The following is a 24,206-nucleotide window of genomic DNA, read 5'->3' as shown; positions in this document are numbered from 1 at the left end:
GCCTCCACCTTTCTAACTGTTCTTCCACCTGCTCCCTGCTCTCACTGCAGATCACAATTTCATCTGCGAACATCATGGTCCACAGCGATTCCAGTCTAACCTCATCTGTCAGCCTATCCTTCACCACTGCCAACAAGAAGGAGCGCAGAGCTGATCCCTGATGCAGTCCCACCTCCACCTTAAATTCCTCTGTCACACTTACAGCACACCTCACCACTGTTCTGCTGCCCTCATACATGTCCTGTACTATTCTAACATACTTCTCTGCCACTCCAGACCTCTGCATGCAGTACCACAATTCCTCTCTGGGTACTCTGTCATAGGTTTTCTCTCTACAGTCATGGCTTGAAATAATGGCACCCCAGGGGTGGCAATATTTTTTAGCACGACTATACGTATTATATATTCATATATGTTTCAGTGATAAGGCCCAAGCTTTTACATATTATGCAGTATTGCTCGAGTAGCGTTATAACACGCAGCGCATAAAGTCTTTGCCGTGTGTCTGTTGGCTTGTTATATTGGCAAAAGTACAGATGTCAGTACTGAAAACTACTGCGTGGGTCTTTTTTTCCTATTCCCCAGTGCATAATAACCATAATAGAGTCGTAGGTATATACAAGGAAATGCTCACATCTTGTCTGCACCGCTTCGCTGCTGCCCCGTGGCGGCTGCGAGATTTAGTTCTCTTGCTGGCGGTTGAGGTCCCGATGGCCGGAAGACAAATGGCACCACAGCTGCCTCTACCTCTGTATCCAATGCTTTCTGCTAGGTGTTTCTCAAAACACACCGGTTCGAAGTGATCAGCACAGAGTTTCGAATGCTTGCTATGCACCCATAGCTGAACACATTTCTTTCCCTGTCGATTGACTTCCCCGATCCATTGATCACGTATTCCTTTTTCACTTGGAAAGCCAAAAAACAAAAAAAACTCTTGCCGCTGCCTGAACCATTTGTACAACCAAATGCCACACAATAAACCACCGTGACATCGTTAAATCATACGATGACAAATATACAAGGACGGGAACAACAGCATGGAACAGTAGCACACAACGGAGAATGAACAGAATGTTTGGCTTGTGTGATGTCACAGCGCAGGAAAGAGACGAAGACCGGAAGGCGCGGGATGCAAAAAGCAGAAGGCGCATTCTGCATCATATTTATTTATTTAACTGCTGTAATACTGCTATATAATCACTTCGGAATGGCAGATGTGGTTTGTAAAGGGATTCTAGAGTTATCAAGAACATTTTAAAAATCTTTGTCCTCTGACTTTTAAGTTAATGAGATTTTTGTTCTGAGAGGATGCACCTTTCTAGAAGTAAAAGTACTTTTAAACATCTAAAATTTGACCTAAACAAAAGTTAAAACTATGAAATAAATAATCAAAAATTCAAATTAAAAAATAGATTTTTAATTTAAAGGTCCCATATTTTTGCTATTTAGACCTCCTTAGAATCCCTCTCTAACATGGACTTAGTATGAAAGTCCCAATTTTAAAAAAAGACCTTCTGTTTGACCAAGTTTTGTAACTGCTTTGTCCATATTTGGCTAAGACCGGCCCATATATATATATATATATATATATATATATATATATATATATATATATATATATATATATATATATATATATAAATAAATATATATAAATATATATATATATATATATATAAATAAATATATATATATATATATATATATATATATATATAAATATATATATATATATATATATATATATATATATATATATATATATATATATATATATATATATCTCCTCCTTTTTGTAATGCCTGGCTGCTAATTTAATGGCACAGACGCCACTCTGTTTGTCTCATACATTTGCAAATCTGACTCTAATATCTGACTCATAGCTCAACCTGCAAGAAAGTAAATAATAGGTTAGTCTTTACTTCATATTTCGTCGGCCTTATTGTTTTCGCATTCCAGACGAATGTGCTTGTCGTGGGCGTCGGCTGGATAGCAGCCGGCTGGTTTACTCTGCTGCACTTCCTCAATTTCTGCCGGTGCGACGGGGAAGTGACGTCAGACGAGGAAGTGGAACTCCGGCAGCAGTTGTCAGAAAAGATGAGCAACAACTGCAGCTCTAACTAATATTAGCTTGCCGTCACATGCCATAAAAAAACGCATCATTGGTGTATTAATGGAGACAGAATACGTTGGGCTGAAAGGTCGCTGTAAATGACTTCGAGGTAAGAATAATTTATAAAGCTCTGTGTAGCTGCTAGCCCGGCGGCTAACCGCTAATGTTATGTCGCCTGTTTGATTAAAACATACATCGCAAAATCCGTTGGAGAACGTGGTTCCCTAGTGTTATTTGATAGCGTTAATACATCAACTGCCTTTCTCATTGTAAAAGATAAAGGTAAACATATTGTTCATTGTGATAAGTCTTTAAATAGTATGATAAAGAAAGTAAAACAGATTTATTTTATGTACACCTATAACATAATTTGTTGAATAGTTTTGTGGAACTAAAACCTTTGCATTAACCACCATCGTAACTAGATTTAACAATACTATCCCCATCAACCTGCTGCATCACTATATACTGGCAGAACTGACAGCATGTTGTATCTCTGGATGTCATCATCCATTTATGTTGTGGTAAAATAATGTGTATTACGACTTAATGATGTAACACGCACATGCATGCATCTATAAGTACATATGTATGTGTATCTATGAGGTGTGTCAGAAAAGTTGTATTTCAAATCCAAACTACAAGTTTTTCCTTTTGAAGTAATCCCCCTGTAAGTCTCAAACACTTTCCCAGCCTTCTCTGCCACACTGTCATTCACTCCTGGAAGTATTCTTCTGGGATCCTCCACAGCACCTACGTCACAGCCATCTTGATGTTGTCCAAATCTACCGAATGGGTCGCTTGATGACCAGCCTTGAGCTTGGGAAAGAGGGGGAAAAAAATCTCTTAGAGCCAGGTTGGATGAGTAGGGAGATTTCTCTTTGTTTTTGTTCTCTACATTGTTTTTTTCAGTCAGTAACTGTCAGATGCTCAGGGCATTGTGAGCGGGTGTGTTGTCACACCAAAAGTTGTCCTGACACAATTCTCACCTCTTGTCGCAGACTGAATGAAGCAAATGGCACAGGATCTCTTTGTGGACATGCTAGTTGAATGTTTAGCACTCATTGAAGGTGGAAAAGTCATCATTTGTAGTTTGGGTTTGAAATATTGTTGGCCCAATAGCATAATTGCCCAAGTCTTTTTTTAACTTACTCTCACCATAACAATAAAAAATACCAATATGCATCAAGAAAAAAAACATGTTTTTTCTGTATGTGTAGGTTCTCAGTCCAGGTCATGGTAATCTGCAAAGGTTGAACTAAGGCATCAGATTCTTCTTGTTTGTTGAATTCGTTTTTTGTTCTTGTTTTCTGAAAACGTTCAAAAATGACTTGGGCAATTATGCTATTAGGCTAACAAAATATCTTTTGTGACACCAGTCCTAGAACCTTTTGACACCTTGTATACTGTTTATATTGTATGTATTTATTTGTGTATGTATATTATACATGTGTAAAGTACATACACGTGTGTCATATTCCTCTTAGTTCAGTTCTAGTGATACTATTATGAAGCATTTGTGCATTTGTATTTCTGTTTCTTTTCTGTGTTAATATTGATTTTTATTTTTGTTTTCTCCCCCGTCCGCCCGCCGCGTCCCGTCCCGTCCAGATGACTCAACAGTGGCTTGGATATCTGGGTTTGTGGCTTTCTTACATTCGTTTTACCCACTTTATGGTATTTGATTTACCTTTAGGCAGGCAGCAATAACATGAATAACAAATCATTGTTAAATATGTTTTTTCACATTACACGCTTATTTCTATAACACTATAGAGTACCATTGAAACCAGTACAGACAATGTCACTGGGTGAACAGTCTCAAAAGTGGTTTCCAACTCATGTCCAAGCCACAGTTCTTCAAGCTGCTAATTTACAGCCCAAGGGCAAAAATGCCACCAATGATGCATACACAATCATTCAGCTGGGCAAGGAAAAGTACTCAACATCAGTGGCAGAGAAGACACTTAACCCTATCTGGAGAGAAGAAGCTTCCTTTGAACTACCTGGGTTACTTTTGGATGGCAACCCAGAAGTCTATGAGTTGTGCTTCATTGTTATGCATCGTTCCTTGGTCGGGCTGGACAAATTCCTCGGTCAGAGATCCATCAACCTTAACGAAGTGTTTGACAACAAGCAGCGACAGAAAACTGAGTGAGTATTAGTCGTACTAGATGTGTAACATATTATGCTACAGTAAATATGTTATTTGTTTGTATGTATGAGTATCAGGTTTGACACTGAAGTCATGAAACCTCTTCAGCCTATTCAATGTGGCCAAACAGTATAAAAATCTCATAGCCACACGTGTGTGTAGTTAGCCACAACATCACATGTTTATGTGGCTAAACCTTTAGCCACACTTAGCCAGTCCTCGTCAGTGGGAAGCCAATAAGCTTTAAAATATGGGCACAATTAAAACTACAGTCATCAATCAGGAGTAGGGCTGAACGATTTGGGAAAATGCTCTTAATTGTGAGTTTTTTTTATTTTTTTTTTAAATAAAACAAATATTGTGATTGTAACTTAGCATGGGATTTTTCTGAGGAAGTTTATCTTCAGTATTATTTACTAAACACATGAAACAAATTATTCTGTAGTATGAGCAACACAACATTGGATATGGCTAACAAATAACTTTCCTGTAGGCCAGGCAGAAATGATATGACGAACAAATCTTTATTTTACAATTGAATTGTGAAAACAAAAACCTTCCATCACAGTAGAATATTGACTTATTGATTTAACTTCACACCTTGTAAAAAATGATGCTCTTGCCAGTAGAAGTAGCACTGCCTTGCGTGTCAGCCGAGTATAGAGATAAAGTGGGAAGTGACAGTGACGCGTTTGATAACCGAAATGTGAGTATAAAAGCGGTTGAAATGGTAAACTATACTAAATGTTCATTAATGTTCTTATCAATTACAGTGTAGTGTTAAATTCATTTATTCATTCAGCTTTCGTTCCGCTTATCCTCACTAGGATCGCGGGTGTGCTGGAGCCTATCCCAGCTATCTCCGGGCGTGAGGTGGGGTACACCCTGAACTGGTCGCCAGCCAATCGCAGGGCACATATAAACAAAGAACCATTCGCACTCACATTCATACCCACGGGCAATTTAGAGTCTTCAATTAACCTACCGTGCATGTTTTTGGGATGTGGGAGGAAACCGGAGTTCCCGGAGAAAACCCACCCAGGCACGGGGAGAACATGCAAACTCCACACAGGCCGGGCCGGGATTTGAACCCCGGTCCTCAGAACTGTGAGGCAGATGTGCTAACCAGTCAACCACCGTGCCGCTAGTTGATTCACTTATTTGATAATCCTCAAGAAGGATCTTAAGGACTATATGTAGAATTTTCTTAAATTCAAACTTTTTAGTTGAAGATAATCTAAATCTCTGGTGGTAAATATTAGTAGGCTAATTTAAGATTTCAGATAATTATAACATCTGAAAAGCAGGGCAAAGTGGTCTAAATTACATAAGGAAGGGCAGGGGGTGAGCCGTGACAATTGTGTCCCTTGGGTCCCCAAATGACCAGCTACGTACGACCCTGCCTCGAGCCAGCGCCGCCGCCGCTTGGCATGACAACCAAAGTGGGATTACTGGCTCGTGCATTGATGAAGAAGGCAGCTAGCTAACTGCGAGTACTACTGTGAATTGTAGGACACATCGGCCATCAACACTTCAAACGTCCGTCGCAGTAATAAATATGCCTGCTTCAATTCAGCGGCAAGTGGTATCAGGTCTGGCCTTCCCCGATGCACCGCTCCCGGCCGCTGGAAAAGCCTATGAGCCTGACTGCTTAGCCAGCAGCGGCTGGACGGCGATTTGAAGCATTTTACGAAGTGGGGGAAAAAACTAAACCGTTAACGCCGTGCACAACTTCACACGAGGCAGAATGAGTGCTCTCACTTTACCTTTTATCAGGAAGCGCTTTTGAGTTTTGATGCAGACAATTTTCATTCGCCAGCGTAGCGAACATGGGCAATATCCACATCCTGTTTCTATTAGTAATTGGCAAGGTGGGAAACGTGCACCGCGAACGGTGGAGTATTTTACTCTGTGAATCCCCTCCCTCCAGTGCACTCATATAAAAAATACCTTAACCACCAAAGTGACAACTAAATGACTGCCGAAACATATTAAAGCATTGTACATTATGCCTGCAATACGGATAATCTACAGCGCAGAATAAAATTAGTATACAGTGCCATGAACAGGTGTAGGCCCCCTTTTCAAATACTTATATCTTTGCATAGTTTCTCCACTTTAATGTTTAAGATAATCAAACAAATGTAAACCCAAGACAGACAAATATAACCCAAGTAAACTTAAAATACTGTTTTTAAATGATTTAATTTATTAAGGAAAAAAAACTATTCAATGTTACCTGACCCTGTGTGAAAAAGTAATGCCCTCCTTAACCTAATAACTGGTTGGGCCATCCTCAGCAGCAAAAACTGAAATCAAGCGCTTTCTATAACTGGCAATGAGTCTTTCACATCTGTGTGAAGATATTTTGGGCCACTCTTCCTTGCAGAATTGTTTGAATTCAGCAAAAATTGAGGGTTTTTGAGCATGTACTACGTTTTTAAGGTCATCCCACTGCATTTCACTCGGATTCAAGTCTGGACTTTGACTCGGCCGCTCCAAAACCTTCATTTTGTTTTTTTAAGCCATTCAGAAGTTGAGTTGGTGGCGTGTTTTGGATTGTTATCCTGCTGCAGAACCCAAGTGCGCTTCAGCTTGAGGTCACAAATTGATGGCCGAACATTCTCCCAAGTTTTTCTGTTAGAGTAGAATTCATGGTTCAATCAATCACAGCAAGTTGTCCAGGTCCTGAAGGAGAAACGCACCCCAAGACCATCACACTACCACCACCGTGTTTGACTGTTGGTATGATGTGCTTCTTCTGAAATGCTGTGCTACATTTACGCCAGATGTAACGAGACACACACCTTCCAAAAACAATAACTTTCATCTCGTCAATCCATACAATATTCTCCCAAAGGTGTTGGAATCATCCAGATGTTTTTTTTGCAAACATAAGACAAGCATTTATGTTCTTTTTGGTCAGCAGTGGTTTTCGCCTTGGAACTATGCCATGGATGCCATTTTTGCCCAGTCTCTTCCTTATTGTGTCATGAACACTGACGTTAACTGAGGCAAGGGAGGCCTGCAGTTCTTTTGAAGATGTCCCGAGTTCCTTTGAAGCCTCCTGGATGAGTCATTGCTGTTTTCTTTGTAGGCCGACCACTGCTGGGAAGGTTCACCACTGTTCCATGTTTTCTCCATGTGAGGACAATGGCACTCCCTATGGTTCGCTGGAATCCTAAAGCTTTGGTTTTTGTCACCCTTTCTAGACTGACAGATGTCGATTACTTTATTTCTCGACTTTTCTGGAATTTCTTTGGACCGTGTCATATTGTCGCAGCCTTTTTAGAACGTTTGTCCTTCATGATTTTGTCGGGACAGACTCTGTTTAAGTGATTTCTCGATTGAACAGGTCTGGAGGTAAACGGGCTTGGGTGTGATCAGTGAAAATTAACCAAAACTTTTGATTAGCCACAATTAATTCATGATTTAACAAGGGGGTTGATTACTTTTTCACCCAGGTGTCTCTCTCTCTCTCTCTCTCTCTCTCTCTCTCTCTCTCTCTCTCTCTCTCTCTCTCTCTCTCTCTCTCTCTCTCTCTCTCTCTCTCTCTCTCTCTCTCTCTCTCTATATATATATAATCCCCTTAAATTAAATCATTTTAAAACAGCATTTTAAGTTCACTTGTGTTATATTTGTCTGATGTTTATATTTGTTTGATCATCTTAAACATTCAAGTGGGGAAGTTATGCAAAAATATAAGAATTTGAGATGGGACCATACTTTTTCACAGCACTGTCCAGTAGATTCAGCTTGTCTTAATACTACTTGTATGTGCAGTGTTCAGGTTAGTACACTGATAAAAGAAAGATGCAATGTTTTTGCACCACCTTAAATTTTAAATTAAAGGGATGACTTTTTCTTGTTACTATGATGAGCCATGTTTCGGTTTAGAACTGTACATGTAGGAAGTGGAGCATATTTGCAGAGGTTACATTGTCTAAATTAGCTATTGGCAGGATGTAATTTGTCGTTTCATAAATTAAAATCACGGTGGTACACGTGCTTGTAATCAGGAGGAGATTTGTTAGTGCATGGGGAACAATTATTACAAACTACTGAAGACGAAGGGGAATGCAGAAAAAAAGTTGTTTGCAGTCCAGTAATGCTCTGCCTTGTCAAAAACGCCAAATACTATTGTACATACTCTGTTTTTTTCTGGCACAAGTTGTATTGTGTAGAAGTAAAACCAGAGCTCTTGCCTCCTCTTCTAAGAGTTTACAGAAATTACAAGTTGCTGTTGAACTGTTGTCACTTTCCGAATAAAAATATTTCCAAACTGCAGACATCATCCCCGTCCTGAGACGCCAGCTTCAAGTGTTGTACGCTATCCACTAGGGCTGCATGATTTATTGTTTTGAGCATCGTTATTGCGATTATACATATTCAAAAAGGAGGAGTAAGAGATAATTATTAAATGGGAAGCCACCCTTCTTTTTCTCTCCACCAAACACATAATTACATTGTGTAATATAAACCTAAGCTATTGCTGTTCCTTATATCATTAACTTTGTTCCTCAGCATTATTTTGGCACTTTGTGACTTTTAAAAACTAAGACATTTTTTAAAAATCTGATCTTTTACATCCAAAAAAAGAGGTTGAAACATGCATGAGGTTTATTTCAATTATTAAAATAATAATTCATTCTCATTTTTGTTATTCATAGTTAATTAGAATTAATCAATCAATTATTTAATTAAATTATTTTTAAAACAATATATGTAGGCGGCACGGTGGCCGACTGGTTAGAGCGTCAGCCTCACAGTTCTGAGGTGCGGGGTTCAATCCCCGTCCCCGCCTGTGTGGAGTTTGCATGTTCTCCCCGTGCCTGCGTGGGTTTTCTCCGGGCACTCCGGTTTCCTCCCACATCCCAAAAAACATGCATTAGTTGGAGACTCTAAATTGCCCGTAGCCATGACTGTGAGTGCGAATGGTTGTTTGTTTCGATGTGCCCTGCGATTGGCTGGCAACCAGTTCAGGGTGTACCCCGCCTCCTGCCCGATGACAGCTGGGATAGGCTCCAGCACGCCCGCGACCCTAGTGAGGAGAAGCGGCTCAGAAAATGGATGGATGGATGGACAATATATGTAAAATTGTTCATTCACTGTTTTTTATTTGATTATTCACATTAAACCCATTAACCCATTATTTAATGAAAAATTAATGAAAATACTCTTGATAATATACATGCTCTGTGGTCCGGATTAAATAACGAAACAGGCCTTATGTGGCTTGCGGGCTATATTTTGGCTACCCCTGGTGTATGGCTACCCCTGGTGTAAGGCTTAGCAATGGCTCGACTTTTATTGATTAAAGATGATGTTAAGCCTTATTACTAACATGGGTAGCATTATTTGGCCTATTTAAAACTAGTGGAGCTGGTTTAGCAGGTTGTGTGAGACAGCCATCCATCCATCCATTTTCTATACAGATCATCATCACTAGGGTCATGGGTGAACTGGAGCCTATCCCACCTGACTTTGGGCACCCTGAACACCCTGAATTGGTCGCATGCCAATCGCAGGGCACATTTTGACCAGCAAGCATCATGCTCACTTTCACACTGAAGGAAAATTTAGAGTCTTCAATAAACCTAACATGCATGATTCAGGAATGTGGGAGGAAGCCTGGAAAAGACCCACGCAAGCACAGGGAGAACATGCAAATGCCGCACAAGAAGGCCAAATTCGAACCCCCAACTTTAGAACTATGAGACAGATGTGCTAAAAACTCATCGACCATGCCGCCATGTTAGACATCTATATAAATAAAATTGCTTGATGTTTTGGAAGTAATGCAGTTTGCCTTGCGTTGTTGATTTTGTTTCTTTAGCTTACTTTTGCATTGGCACTGTTTGATTAAACACTGACTAATGAAAGGCTGGGTGTAAACTGTAAAAAATGCGTTACACCAAAAGCCTCAAGTAAGACTGTGTAATAATTGCAGAGTAAACTAAAAGATTAGGTTGATTTGACCCTTAATACACACATGCTGTTGCTTAACCCTGCATTAAGGAAACAGGAACAGATCATCCAAATTGAATCTGGTGTTAATTAGCTCACCAACATGGAAATACGTTAGCACTTCCTCTCTGCTCATCAGTTTGGAGAATTGCAATATGTTATAATCAGTGTGAAAGTGGGACATATTTTTCTTCTTTGTGCTTGAGCTGATTCACTTCAAGGCCGTGGACCTTTTGAGCTAGCGTTAGTAATGGATATGGCCCGTGTTGCTCTTCAGCCCATTCCCACACTGCAGGCAAGTCTGACAATGACACCAGGACCCTAGATACTATGACCACATTTCGCCGTCTGTGTGCTGCATTTACTGCGGCCCATTTGTGGTGTTTTTGAACTGACATACTGGGGAGGAAAGACTGTCTCGATATCTGAGCACACAGCCCATAATTATCGCACACCTGTGTGTGTTGATTGTGAGGAGTTTCCCAGCGGTCCAGGGGCCAAGCCGGAGGATTGTGGTTCCAAGCACAGGGAGGTTTATCTTGGCCTTGAGACACACTTAAGCTGCAGTGCCGGCCCCATAGCAGTGGCATGCTGTGGCTGCTGATCTGACCGAGCATGGCGTGCAGCCTGGGAAATGGACCCTTCATGACTCGGCTACCGGGCCACGAGCTTGATGGTTTAGAATAGCACTCAACAGCTGCAGTTCTTTCACGCCCGGACCAACATTGTTTGCAGTGATAGATTCTACCATCTCATTAAAGACAAAATAATGCATAAAAAACATTTTAACAATTTATTTGTTAATTTTTTATTTTTTGATACGTTTTGTGCTTTTGTCTTTAAGTGCTGTTGCATTGTTGATTGATGGCAAAAGCTGACGGAATTTTTGTACTCTGTTTATAAATAGTGGCTTCCTGAATTGTCTTTTGTACAGTCCTCATAACACAGAGGATATGACTGATTAGCATGCATGAAATGGTCGGTCACCCTGCGATTCAATGTCCCCATTGCTCGTCTTTGCAGTTCTGAACAAAGGCCAGATTTGTGCAAATGCCACTTTATTTTGAATGCACAAATCCCATTACTTCCAGTTGAAAACGCAGGGAGGTTAAATGAATAGGAGCCCAAAAGGAAGCCTCAAATACTCCTATTCAAGCACATCCTCTTTCTTATATTCTGTTTTACAAAAAAAAATTTTGTTTCTCTTGAATGACAAATTATATTCTCTGAAAATCAAAAGGATTTGAGCCTCTGAATTGGTGTCAAGATTTTGGATTAGTATGCTCAAATTAACCTTGTATCATATTCTTAAGTTCTGTTTAAATGGATAATCATCAGAGATAAATCCTGTTCCTTTTTTTTTTTTTTTTTTTTAAAGTGGCCCCATTGAATACCTTAAGATTTCTCCATTTTCATTTTAGCTGGTATACCTTGCAGTCCAAACCATCAAAAAAGAAGAAGGAGAGAGGACGCATACAAGTCAGTATCCAGTTTATGCGGAACAATATGACAGCCAGTATGTTTGACCTCTCCATGAAAGAGAAGCCCCGCTCGCCTTTCTCTAAACTTAAGGTGAAAATGAAGGGTCGCAAACACGACAGTGACACGTCTTCAGCCATCCTACCTCGCTCTGCAGCGTGTGACTCGGGTCCTAACCACCATCCAACTGCCCCAGAACCGCGAACACAGCCCGAAACCAAGGCTAAGCGATCGCTACTTTCTGGGGCCCAGAAACTCTCTGCAGCCCACTCCATGTCAGATCTCATTGGGACCCACTTTCGAACCAAACCGGACTCCATGAATTCCATAGAAGAAAGTGGTGAGTTAATGTTTTGTGACATTAAGTTTTGCAATTTAAAAGAACTATACATTGAATTCAGATTCACAGCCTTAGTGTATAAAGGTGAAATAAACTTTCGTGTAGTTTAATAACCTACCTTATTTTTAATGCCTTTATTTTTATTTTTTTTATTTTTTTACCATGTGTTGCTGTGGTCATATGTATACGTCAGTAGACGTCACAGAGCCACAGGAATGTACACGTTATATATACAATGATATAAAAATATTTACACATAATTTCCCAAATGTTTAGATCAAAACGGTTTCGGATTGACGGAGGGCACACTCAAATGCAGTCACGTAACTTAATGCCCAGTCTACGATAGTTACAACACAGTAATATTGTGTACAACCTGTGCATTACAATAATGTCCATTAAACAAAGTAAAGAGTTAGTTAAGCAGTATCTAAATCAATAATAGTCTTTTATAATCCTTTTTATTGGCCATGAAGAATCTTGATTGAACCATCCCTTTAGTGCAGTCAAGCAAAGACTCCTAGATAATCTCATAAGGCCAATAAACATTGATGCATCCTGCTATGACTTTGCTTCTTGGCTCCAGGTACAGCTGGTCCTCACAGGCGTTCCCAGAGTGAGGTACCAGGCCTCCAAGACAACGAGGCACACGGTGACCCTTTTACTGATATCAGTGACACCCTGCCACAGAAGTATGCCACGCTCCCACGCAACCGCAACCCATTTGAGGGGGAGCAAGGGCAGCTGTGGGACAAGCCCAAGGAGAAAAAGGAAAAGATCAGCCTACTGGAACGCATGACTGGAAAGAAGGATGGACGCAAGACCACCAATGGGGGTCGTTCGGGCAGTTCTGGAGACCTGCGCTCCCCCAACCCTTTTAGTGGCGACTCACAAGTACACACTAACCCTTTCGGCTCCAACTACAAAGTAAGGTACATAAAGCTTGATAATGTTTGATGTACTAGCACAACTATGCATTACCATTATCATGTTTTTCATGAATCCTTGTTTAAGCTCTAAATGGAGATCTTGCTTTCCCATGACCATGAGACGGAACCCAGATTGAACGCATCCAATCTACAGGATGTTTTCAGTATTTTCATTAGCCTTAGAAAGTTTCTCTCATGGACTCTCTTATGTGTCTCATTTTGTTGTCAAGTGTTTTTGTTTCCTTTGAATCTGTTATGTCTTTTCTTGGCTTCCACAGAGAGTTGGGAACACTGAGGCTACATGGTGCTTTATCAGAATAGGTGTCATTAGAGGCTCTTTAGAGAGCATTGGCTAGATAGCAGAGCCCTCTGAGCAAACATAATGAGATCCTCTAAAGTGATAGACCGCCCAATTAACCACTTATCTTTAAAGGCCCATCATCTTAAATGCAGTCTTTGTCATCAGGTAGCTCATTGGTCAGTCATAATGTGGTGCACTAATACATTGTGGCGGTTTAATGTACATAATTACATGTATTTCAAACAGCACAGCTGTAGTTCATTAAGCACAGCGGCCTTTTTCTTTTCTCAAGTATTTAAACCTGATTATTTCCACAGGAAGTCAATGTGCCTCAGAGCCTCCTGACAATTGTATGCATGATTTACTGACCTGTCCTTCTGTTTGATTGCTTTACAGTGACAAAAAGCCACCTGGAAATGAAGACATCACCCTGGGCCAAGGGAGCAGGGACATCTACGCCATGAAAAATGTGAGACACTGAGCAGAACTTAGCATGTCAAACCATGATTCCTCATACAATTTTGTTGCATGTTGTCACTTTTACATAAACTGAAAGTGCCAGAATGGACTTGTAAAATTTTGACACTTTGTAATGGAGAACAAGTCTCAAGTCTCATTTGACGCAGCAGCTGGTGACATTGATCCCTGTGGCCTCTAAAAATTCAGATGTGCTATTCAACTAATTAGCAGCTGCACACTCATCATCTTGTCTCCTCTGAATGTGAAGTACTTTACTGTGAAATATTCATTAGATTAGTGAAATTCTTTGGTTTGTATATGAACATTCTCGTTGCGAAAAAGCACATAAATATAAATTATTTAGGTTTGTTAATATTTAACGAATACGTCTACTTAATTATCTTATTTAATGTCTCTGTTTTCAGAATCTTTAAAATGTGTGATCCATTACACAGCAAAATTGGTATCTACTGTACAGCAGAACAATAGCTCAAGGGATGCCTAAATGAGAGACGTGATGCTGATAATGACTTTCGTCACCTTTCTGTGCGAGTGTTGAGGTCTGTCATTATCCACACGTGCCCCTGCACATGCTGAACTAGCTTGCAGAAATGGCAGCTCCCATTTCCTCCTCTTCAAGGCCCTAATTAACCACATGCACGGGTGGGGGGGGGGGGGGATAACACACACATCTCAAAGGATGAAGCTTTTAAATTCTCAAAGCTAAGCTCATTAGAAACAGTAATGACACAACTGGAGAATGGCAAATATACACCTTATCTTCTCCTTAACTATGGATCGTAGAGAAATGGTCATCATTTCTTTGTAAGTTCATGGTCAAATTCAGACCTTTACCACAAAGCTACTGAACATCATTTAAATGTGAGAGAACAAGCACGTAGACTCAGTACACTGTATATGAACCAGGGCTGGACAATTATGGCCAAAATATTTTTTGGGGATCATATTGTAATCACAATTATTGATCACGATTATTCTTCATGTTAGGGGAAAAATCTGTATTTTTATTGCACGACTTTTAAACCAACAATAAGTAACAGTTTTCAGTTCAAAATGATTCTATAAATAAGAATAAATGATAGATAATAAATAAAAAAAATAAATGTACCCCAAAAAATTCAACATTAGCAAGGCCTAACTTAATAAATATGCTGTTACAAAGTGCAATCACGAATTGCAACTTAATGGAAGCAAATACAGTTAATGCATAGAAGGCAATAACTTTAGGCTGCAACCACTGACTAAAACGATTGTAAATAGTGCTCGTGGAGAGGTCCAACTTCAAAATAAAAGCTTAATAAATTACTACATCGGACGTCAGTGTCATTTTAGGCTTTTATTCTGAAGTTGGCACAGGAGCGCAGTGCCGAAGCTTAATGAACCCTTAACCATGCGTTCGCCCCCCTGGTGGCTGGTTGGCTAGGTTGTGGGCACTGCTGCAAATGCACTTTTCATATGCAGCAGTGCCCGCATTTTAAATGTAAAAAAAAATTGCAGACGATCAGGCTCATTTAATCGTGGCAGCCAAAATCATGATCGCAATCAAAATTAGATTAATTGTGCAGCCCTAATGTGAACCCAACCGCTATTCCCTTACGGCGGTCAGTTCTCCTATTCTGTCTCAATTGGCCCAAGGGTGGTATCTTTTAATTAGATGCATTTTTAATCTTCAGTAGTCAAAATCTTTGAGAATTTTCATTTTGGTCTGTCCCCCTCCTCCTCAGTAGCCTTTGTGCTCATGAAGTGATAAGACACCTGGCAAACTGTCCAACTCCGAGCCGTTCTGCATTGTCTTTACTCTGCAGTGGTCGTATGATAGAGGCATGGGAGTGCAGGATGATAACTCTGGTATTTTAAACAGAGTCCACCCTTTGCTGCACTATCGATTTGGGGGAGGGTGCCCTGCATTACAGTGATAAAGTGCTCCCTCATTAAAAACGATTACAGCTCCTGTTCTCATAAGAGATCTTCCCAAACAGGACCATGGTGCTGTGCCTAAATAGATTGTTCTCAAACGGGTGAGGGTGGGGTGGCAAGGATTGTCTTTACGTCTGCTAAGAAGTGTGAGGCAAGAGAATGTCAGTTACAACATCCTTTTAATATCCATTAATTATGTTTTGGTGAGGGAAGATAATGAATTTCCAGGAGTGGTGTCACAATAGGTATATTTAAAATCAAAACTACAAGTTTTCCCCTTCGACGTAATCCCTCTGTAGTCTAACGCACTTTCCAAGCCATCTCTGCCACGCCTTCATGCAATCCTGGAAAGATTCTATCGGGACGCTCTGCAGCGCCGTCGTCACAGCCCTCTTGATGTTGTTCACATATTGAAAAATGGTCCCCTTGGTAACCCCCTTGAGCTTGAGAAAGAGAAAATCAATCATACGGGGCCAGGTTGGGTGAGTTGGGAGTTCACTCCAAAACTGTGATGTTCTTCTCGGCAAGGAAGAGTGCTCAGGGCATAGTGAGCAGGCATGTTGTGATGGTGGACTCTCGCCTCTTTCAGCAAACAGAACAAATGACGTTGCAGGTTGTCTTTGTAGACGTGCTGGTTGATCTGGCCAACACTGAAAGGGAAAACTCGATGTGTACAGTTTGGGTTTTGAATATACCTCTTTAACATCTGTCCTGGAACCTTTCTGACACACCTTGTACACCAGGGGTGTCAAACCCATTTTTGTCACGGGCCTCATCGTAGTTATGACTTGCCTCGGAGGGCCGCTACGACTGTGAACCCATATAAATGAAAGGTTACCTCATATAGTGTGATTACATACAGTATACACAACAGATTGATGAATAACCAGTTTTGAAATCAGAAGCCTATAAAAACATGTTTTTCGACTATTATTTCTTTTCAAAGTGGGCTTGATGATAAAAAAAATGCTTGCAAATATCTCAATGGTATTACACCAGAACACAATGCGCAATTTTGATTTGCTTTCGCGGGCCGCATAAAATGATGTGGCGGGCCAGAAGAAATGTGTCACACTCTCACTACAAGGAACACGGTGCGTTCAGGGTGCCTTTATAACACCGGAACTTGCATAGACAACCTGCGGCGCAGCACATTAATCCTTTTTCTTTGATTATAACGTTTTTATGTTCGTGACGAGCCAAAATCGAAATCACAATGAAATTTTTATTAATGGCCCAGTCCTATGTTAAAGGTTTGTTGGTCAGGACCACTACTATTTATTAGTTGACATGTCACTTTTAAATCTCTGTAACAGCGCTATTTTTAGAAACACTAAGCAAAAGCTAAACATGACACTTATCTAATTTGCTTTGAACATAGAGTAGGCTCACGGTATTAGAACTGACCGGGTTAAACTATAAGCTTTTATTGTTGTCTGTTTTCCAGGTCCAGGAAGTGTTACAGGGGAGTATGGCAGCCTATAGAAACTTGTCCTTTGAGGAAGTGGTGCAGGAACTCGTCAAGCAGAAAGAAGTGGTGAAAAAGAAAGACGCCCACATCAGGGAGCTGGAGGACTACATAGATAACCTGCTGGTACGCGTCATGGAGGAAACACCAAGCATACTCCGCACACCCTATGAGCCTAAGAAAAAGGCAGGTAAACTCAATAAAAAGTAGACAGTAGAGGCACAGACAATAGACTACAATAGAGAAGAGTCTGGAATTAGTTTGCACATCAGTATTGTGCGATAAATGATGTGTGAGGAAAATTCATGATTCATTATAATTGTAGTTTTAATAGACAAACACTTATCATCCTTTGCCCAATTACATATTTCCATTCATAAACTGTTAAAAATGACCGATACTGTGCTCTTTAGGTACTTAAACAAACTTATCAGTGCATTTTAATCAAATCCACTTATTTGACACTGCTCTGATTCAGTTTCAATGTTTGCACTTGTGAGTTAACAGTGGTCTGTTGGACTCAGCTTCTATCTTGTGCTTACCAGCTCTTCAGGTTAAAAAGAAGCCAAATTTGAGTTTAGTATAAGCTGTAGAAGCAATCGTATGCTGTTTATTAGAACGTGATTGTGATTAAGCAATTTGTAACACACGTTTACACTTAACACACTCTTAAGCCTGCCACATTTAGTCAGGCTGTTCATTCCAGAGCTGCTTCCTAAAATTGTCTCTCCTCTTGCTTGTTAGTGTTTTAAATGAGCAAAGTCACCATTTTTCATCTAAGTCCCTAGATTGTGCTTACTTTTGCTTTAATTGTGAAGACTATCATTTAAGGGTATTGGTGAACGTTTTTAGTCGGAAATTCTATTTTTACTTAGAAGTGCAATAATCCTAATTTAATTATCTTTCTTTATGTTATGCTGGAATTTAATGGAATATTTCAGTTTATCTCAACTTTTAATGTTAATGGGGAGTATTTTGATTTGTTACCTATTTACCGGCCTTCATCTCTTTCAATACGAAGTACTGGGGTGTATGTATTGATTGACGCTGTCACAGCTCTGTTATATTTGAATACTAAGGTATTTGTATGGTACTTGATGTCATCCTGCTACTGTATCCCAATACCCTCCCCATGATTTTTGTGGTACTAACACTGGTATAAAAAGGTTTGTATTATGGATTGATGAAGTAATGTAGAAACCTAATCTGTTAAAATAATTTTTGTATGCACTGTACCACAGTACATCGCAGCACTTTGTTTTTGTATCCTCTGTTGAGTCCAAACGCAAACAGTGTCTTCCGTGCAAAGTTGGTAAACACAAAATTATTAGGCAAAAATTGTAAACTGACACTGTGTTGTCATCACACTCTGATTTTGTTAGCTGCAAGAAAGCTGTTGAATCGCACTGCTGTTTCTAATATGAACATCAACAATATAAACCACATTTACAGGGGAGGAAATGTTTATTTGATCCCAAAGACATGAGCACTCTATAATTTTAATGGCAGGTTAATGTTAACAGTGAAATATCTCAAAGAAAATCCAGAAAATCACATTTAATAAAAGATTAATATGTATTTGCATTTCATTGAGTGAAGAATTTGATCCCGCTCCAACAATAAAGAATTCTGTCTCCCACAGACTAGTCCTCTCACTTTAAGAAAGTACTCGTAGTCTAAATCTTTTAGCTGCATGAAAGATACCTGTCTCAACTTGTGACCTTTATAAAGACACCTGTCCACAGAATAATCAATCAATCAGACACGAACCTCTCCATCATGGGCAAGACCTAAGAACTTTCTCAGGACATCAGGGACAAGATTGTTGACCTGCACAAGGCTGGAATAGGCTACAAGACCATTGACAATAGGCTGGGTGAGAAGGAGACAACTGCTGGTGCAAAAATAAAAAAATGGAATAAACGTAAAATAACTGTCAATCTCCCTCAGTCTGGGGCTCCTCGCAAGATTTAACCTCGTGGGGTATCAGCGATCATGAAAGAGGTTCGGCATCAGCCCAGAACTACACGGGAGGAGCTTGTTAATGATCTCAGGGCACCTGGGACCACAGTCACCAAGAAAAACATTGGTAACACACTACTCCGTAATGGGCTAAAATCCTGCAGCGCCTGTAAGGTACCTCTGTTCAAGAAGGCACAGGTACAAGCTTGTCTGAAGTTTGACTACGAACACCTGAATGATTGGAAGAAGGTGATGTGGTCAGATGAGACAAAAATCGAGCTATTTGGAATCAGTTTGACTCTCCGTGTTTGGAGGTAGAGGAATTCAGACTATGACCCCAAGGAACACCATCCCCACTGTCAAGCATGGAGGTGGAAACATTCTGCTTTGGGGGTGTTTCTCTGCAAAGAGGACAGGTCAACTTCACCGCGTTGAGGGAAATATGGATGGAGCCTTGTCCCATGGAAAACTGGGTGACAACCTCCTTCTCTCAGCCAGAAAACTTAAAATGTGTCGTGGACGGGGCTTCCAGCACGACAATGACCCAAAGCACACAGCCAAGGAAATGAAAGTATGACTAAATAATAAGCACATTTAGGTCATGGAGTGGCCTAGCCAGTCTCCAGACCTAAATCCCGTAGAAAATCTGTGGAGGGAGCTGAAGAGTTGTGTTCCCAAGGCACAGCCTCGGCACATTAAGGATTTGGAGAGGATCCGCAAAGAGGAGTGGTCCTCCCGAGATGTGTGCAAACCTGGTTATCAACTACAAGAAACATCTGACCTCTGTACTTGCCAACAAGGGGTTCTCCACCAAGTACCAAGTAATGTTTTGATAGGGTGTCAAATACTTTTTTTCCCCTCAACGAATTGCAAAATAATTTGAATCTTTTGTTTTATATGATTTTCTAGATTTTGATATTCTGTCTCTCCTTGTTAAAATACACATTAAAATTATATACAGTTCATGTCTTTGTCAGTGGGTAAACTTATGAAATCAGTGAGGGATCAAATAATTACAGTGCCACCAGGAACTAGTCACACCCCTTCACGTTTTCCACATTTTGCTGTGTTACAGACTTATTCTAAAGCTGGTTTGAGTATAGTTTTCTTTAAAAAAAAATAAAAAAATCCTATAATGACAAAGTAAAAACATATTTTCAGACATTTCTGTAAATTTATAAAAAATGTAAACATTCACTGTGATTGGCTGGCGACCAGTTCAAGATGTACCCCGCCTCTCGCCCGAAGATAGCTGGGATAAGCTCAAGCACGCCCGCGACCCTAGTGAGGATAAATGGTCACTAAGGCGGTGCTCCGGTGTTCCCTTGCGGCGATAGAACCATCCAGAAGGTCGACCTTTGCTAGCACACTCCACCAATCAGGCCTTTATGGTAAAGTGTCCAGATGAAAGCCTCTTCTCGCTACAAATCACTTGGCAGCCTGCTTGTAGTTTTCCAAAAGGCACCTTAAGGATACTCAGAAATAAAATTATCTGGTCTGATGAAACCAAAATAGAACATTTTGGCCTGAATTGCAAGTGTCATATCTGGAGAAGAAGGGGCACTGCTCATCACCTGGCTAACACCATCCCTCTGTGAAGCGTGGTGGTGGCAGCGTCATGCATGCTGTGGGGCTGTTTTTCTGCTGCAGGAACTGGGCGACTAATCTGCATAGAGGGTAAGATGACAGCTGCCAAATATAGAGATTCTTCAAGAGAACTTGCTCCACAGTGCTCTTGAACTCAGACTCGGGCGCCGATTCACCTTCCAACATGACAATCACCCAAAGCACACAGCCAAGATAACAAAGGAGTGGCTTCAGGAGCAGCCTATGAATGTCCTTGAGTTGCCCAGCCAGAGCCCGGACTTGAATCCAATCGAACATCTCTGGAAAGACCTCTAAAAATGGCTGTCCACCAACGCTCCCCATCCAACCTGACTGATCTTGAGAGGATCTGCAGAGAAGAATGGGAGAAAATTGCCAAAAACAGGTGTGGCAAGCTCGTAGAGGCATACCCAAGAAGACTTGAGGCTTTGATTGCTGCCAAAGGTGCTTCAACAAAATATTAAGCCAAGGGTGTGAATACCTATGTACCTATTATGTTTAAATGTTTACATTTGCACAACTGTCTGAAAATGTTTTTACTTTGTCATTATGGGATATTTTAAGTAGATTTAAAAAAAAAAAAAAAAAAAAAAAGAAAACTATACTAAAATCAGCTTTAGATTAAGTCTGTAACAGTAAAATGTGGAAAAAGTGAAGGGGTGTGAATACTTTCTGGTAGCACTATATTTCCTCCACTGTAATTTGTGCTTAACGGTAAAAAAAAAAAAAAAAAAAAAAAACGGTTCATGCACACATCTTTACATTTACATTTATTTATTCCTTGGAGAGAAAGCAGCTGCGTCCTGTACAGTGTTATAACGTGTTTTATTGGCAATATGGCAGTCTTACACCCAAAGTTACATCTGGTGACTGTAATCGCCTTCTCCTGTTGATTGTATCATTCCTGGTATATGTGTTCCAACTTTGCGCTTTATGATACCAAATTCACAGGTGAGATGGAGTGTTTTTTCAAAAATATTTGTTGTGGCAAGCAACATTACTTTTTGCTGCCTTTAAAGTAGTTATTTTACATGAATGTACTGTGTGTGGTTTTGTACAGAAAGCCAATATATATATATATTTTTTTTTTTTGTTAGTGATTGTATTTTAGTCGGAATACAACACGGTGTTATATGTAAAGCTCAACAATGTCCTTGAACCTAACTGGCCTTTCAATTATTTTGTAGTTCCAAAGAAAATTATTGCATTCAGATACATTTATTTTGGCTTCCACATCTCAATTACTGGACAAACAAATAATATTGAGCTTCGTGTAATTTTTATTTTATTTTTTACACAATTGAGGTGTCTTGGCAGGAAGTTTTGTGATTTAGCTGATAATTTATTTTAGGATGAAGACTATGAAAAATGTAGTTAAGAATATGTTTTCCATTCTGGAAAATCCACTCACTGATTGCCTTCTTGTGTGAGCTCTCGTTACACAATTATCTACTGCTGAAGTGTATACGCATAGTTAGCAAATTAAAATGGACCTTACCTGGGGGTTGTAATATTTCAATTGCATTCAATCATTGTTATCACATCCCTTTTCTGGTCGGCTTATTGCTCATTTTGTTGTGCTTTAAAATATTTTAAAATGCATCTATTATGGATTTGCAAGTGCAAAAAATATTGCAGAAAATTCCCCACCTATTTTTCATTCAAGCTAAACTTGAAAGTGGCAAATTGTGATATGAAATTCATTCTCTGGAATTTCAATTGTTTTACAACTCAGGCATTTTATTGTTGATGATCCGACAAGCCAAATAAATCAATAGATTCCTATCAGCCTTAGAGACAACAGCATGTAATTTATGCTTATTCCCACCAGGTGCCTGCAGAGTGAAGGCACGTAGCATCTATCTGCTCTACTCATAATGATGATATATGAATGCTAAGGATGAGATACATTCAACATTGAACACATTTGGACCCTGAAGGGGATTTAGTTCACATGAAAGAAAGTGATTGTGTTGGAATGAATTCATTTTGCTTGTCATTTTTTGCCTTTTAGCCTGATTGCTACATTTGCTTTATGTTTTAATATAATTTGGTTCTTTGGTAGATGTCAAACTGCAATACACAAATCTAAAATGAAGAGCATTTTCAAAATCATTTTCTAGCACAACACTGAAAGGGGGTGACTATAATTATTATACTTATTCTAAGCAGTCTGATGTTTTTTTCATCCTGTCAATGCCGCTTGTTGAATGTGCAAAACACTAAATATGCTCGGAGGTAATGTTTACTATAAAACACACAAGTATTCTCCACAGCAATTAGACATATGGCCATAACATGTCTGACTGATGTGTAAAATTGTTGTGGGTGATTGTAGCTCACACCATAAAACATTGCAAAGGTTCTGATGAAACATGATGCACAACTAGTGGTGAGAATTATTTTCGTGAAGTCTTCTTGTGCTGCTTTGACAGTTCTACACAGTTTTAAAAGAAATGGATGGACTTTGTTTGATGAAACAACAGTTACACACTGCGATGAGTGGAAGTTGACCAGCATGCCACTGAGGTTCAAAGGTTTAGCTTCTAAATGTGTCCCTGGTCTTCCAAAATATTCATTCACATGCATTCTAGTATAATTGACAGACTATTGAATCATTCTATGTTCTTTTACTTACCTTCTGAATGGAATTTTTTTTTGGGTTATATTCCTTTAGCTTCATATACTCGAACACAGCCCTCCTGCTTGGACAGTGTGTAAAGTGTACCTTCCTGAAAGGTTGGAGGAAAACTGACATATATTACATTAATATTTGCCTTCAGTGGCCAGCTTGAGGTTTTTAAACCAGCATGTTTGGAAACATGGTTGTATTGACTTTTTCTGGAGCAGAGCAATCTAGGAACACAATTGTGATAAGGTTTAGGCAACAGTAATTCAGAAATGGTGACTCTATGTGAAGTGCCAATTATAAAAGAACTTCAAATGAATGCTTACTCATTCTTTATGATTAAACAATTGCAAAAAAAAATAAAAAATTTAAGCAACGCTATTACTATTGCTGTAATTGAATTCCAAAGGTACTCTGGATGTTTTGAAAGGCACAGACAAAATTGTATTGTCCTTTTCAATAAAGTCACTCTAAATAATGCTGACTCACTGCTCGTTATTTTTTTTTATGTAAAAAAACAAAATCAAAATCAATAAAACCAAACGTGTATCGTGCAATTCTGCACAGTATTTTAGACCTTAGTAATATTTGTAAAAAGAAAACATTACATACCTGTCCTATCATTTTTATGGAGAGTCATTATCCTCCCACTGGCAATTAACCATTATCAACTTTTAATTGCCATATTTTCACGACCATAAGGCGTACTTAAAAGTATTAAATTTTCTCCAAAATGGACGGGGCGCCTTTATATTGCGCCGCGCCTTATGTGTGCACCGAGTTCCAAAATCTGTAAATGTTGTTGTGTGACTTTAATGAGCGCTCCGCTTGACTGACTGGGAGCCTTTCCTGCCGACGCGC

General features: G+C 39.7%; 1 protein-coding gene across 4 annotated transcripts; it reads left to right on the top strand.

Annotated features, from left to right (window-relative positions):
- The first annotated feature begins 2,048 nt into the window (after positions 1 to 2,048).
- On the top strand, positions 2,049 to 23,095 carry LOC133485763 (rab11 family-interacting protein 2). Of its 4 annotated transcripts, none has more exons than XM_061790006.1 (7): positions 2,049 to 2,222; positions 3,725 to 3,752; positions 3,890 to 4,267; positions 11,657 to 12,054; positions 12,641 to 12,986; positions 13,681 to 13,753; positions 17,129 to 23,095. In XM_061790006.1, exons 3-7 carry the CDS (start codon positions 3,915 to 3,917, stop codon positions 17,357 to 17,359), a joined length of 1,401 nt encoding a protein of 466 aa, XP_061645990.1. In that variant the 5' UTR covers positions 2,049 to 2,222; positions 3,725 to 3,752; positions 3,890 to 3,914; the 3' UTR covers positions 17,360 to 23,095. The 4 variants fall into 4 exon arrangements, 3 of the variants coding, with proteins under 3 accessions (XP_061645990.1, XP_061645991.1, XP_061645989.1); XM_061790007.1 differs by having other exon boundaries at positions 3,725 to 4,267; positions 11,657 to 11,714; positions 11,808 to 12,054; XR_009790798.1 differs by having other exon boundaries at positions 3,725 to 4,267; positions 12,641 to 12,981; positions 17,129 to 17,195.
- Positions 23,096 to 24,206: the final 1,111 nt, after the last annotated feature.

The sequence above is a fragment of the Phyllopteryx taeniolatus genome, chromosome 11 (assembly GCF_024500385.1).
Source record: "Phyllopteryx taeniolatus isolate TA_2022b chromosome 11, UOR_Ptae_1.2, whole genome shotgun sequence".
NCBI lineage: Eukaryota > Metazoa > Chordata > Actinopteri > Syngnathiformes > Syngnathidae > Phyllopteryx > Phyllopteryx taeniolatus.
This window is presented reverse-complemented; position numbering and strand designations above follow the sequence as displayed.

Bases quoted from the DNA above. Each gene is read 5' to 3' on its own strand.
- LOC133485763 (XM_061790006.1), top strand. From the start codon at position 3,915: ATGTCACTGGGTGAACAGTCTCAAAAGTGGTTTCCAACTCATGTCCAA. The intron at 4,268-11,656 runs GTGAGTATTAGT...TTTTCATTTTAG, and splicing joins AAGCAGCGACAGAAAACTGA to CTGGTATACCTTGCAGTCCA. The intron at 13,754-17,128 runs GTGAGACACTGA...TCTGTTTTCCAG, and splicing joins ACATCTACGCCATGAAAAAT to GTCCAGGAAGTGTTACAGGG.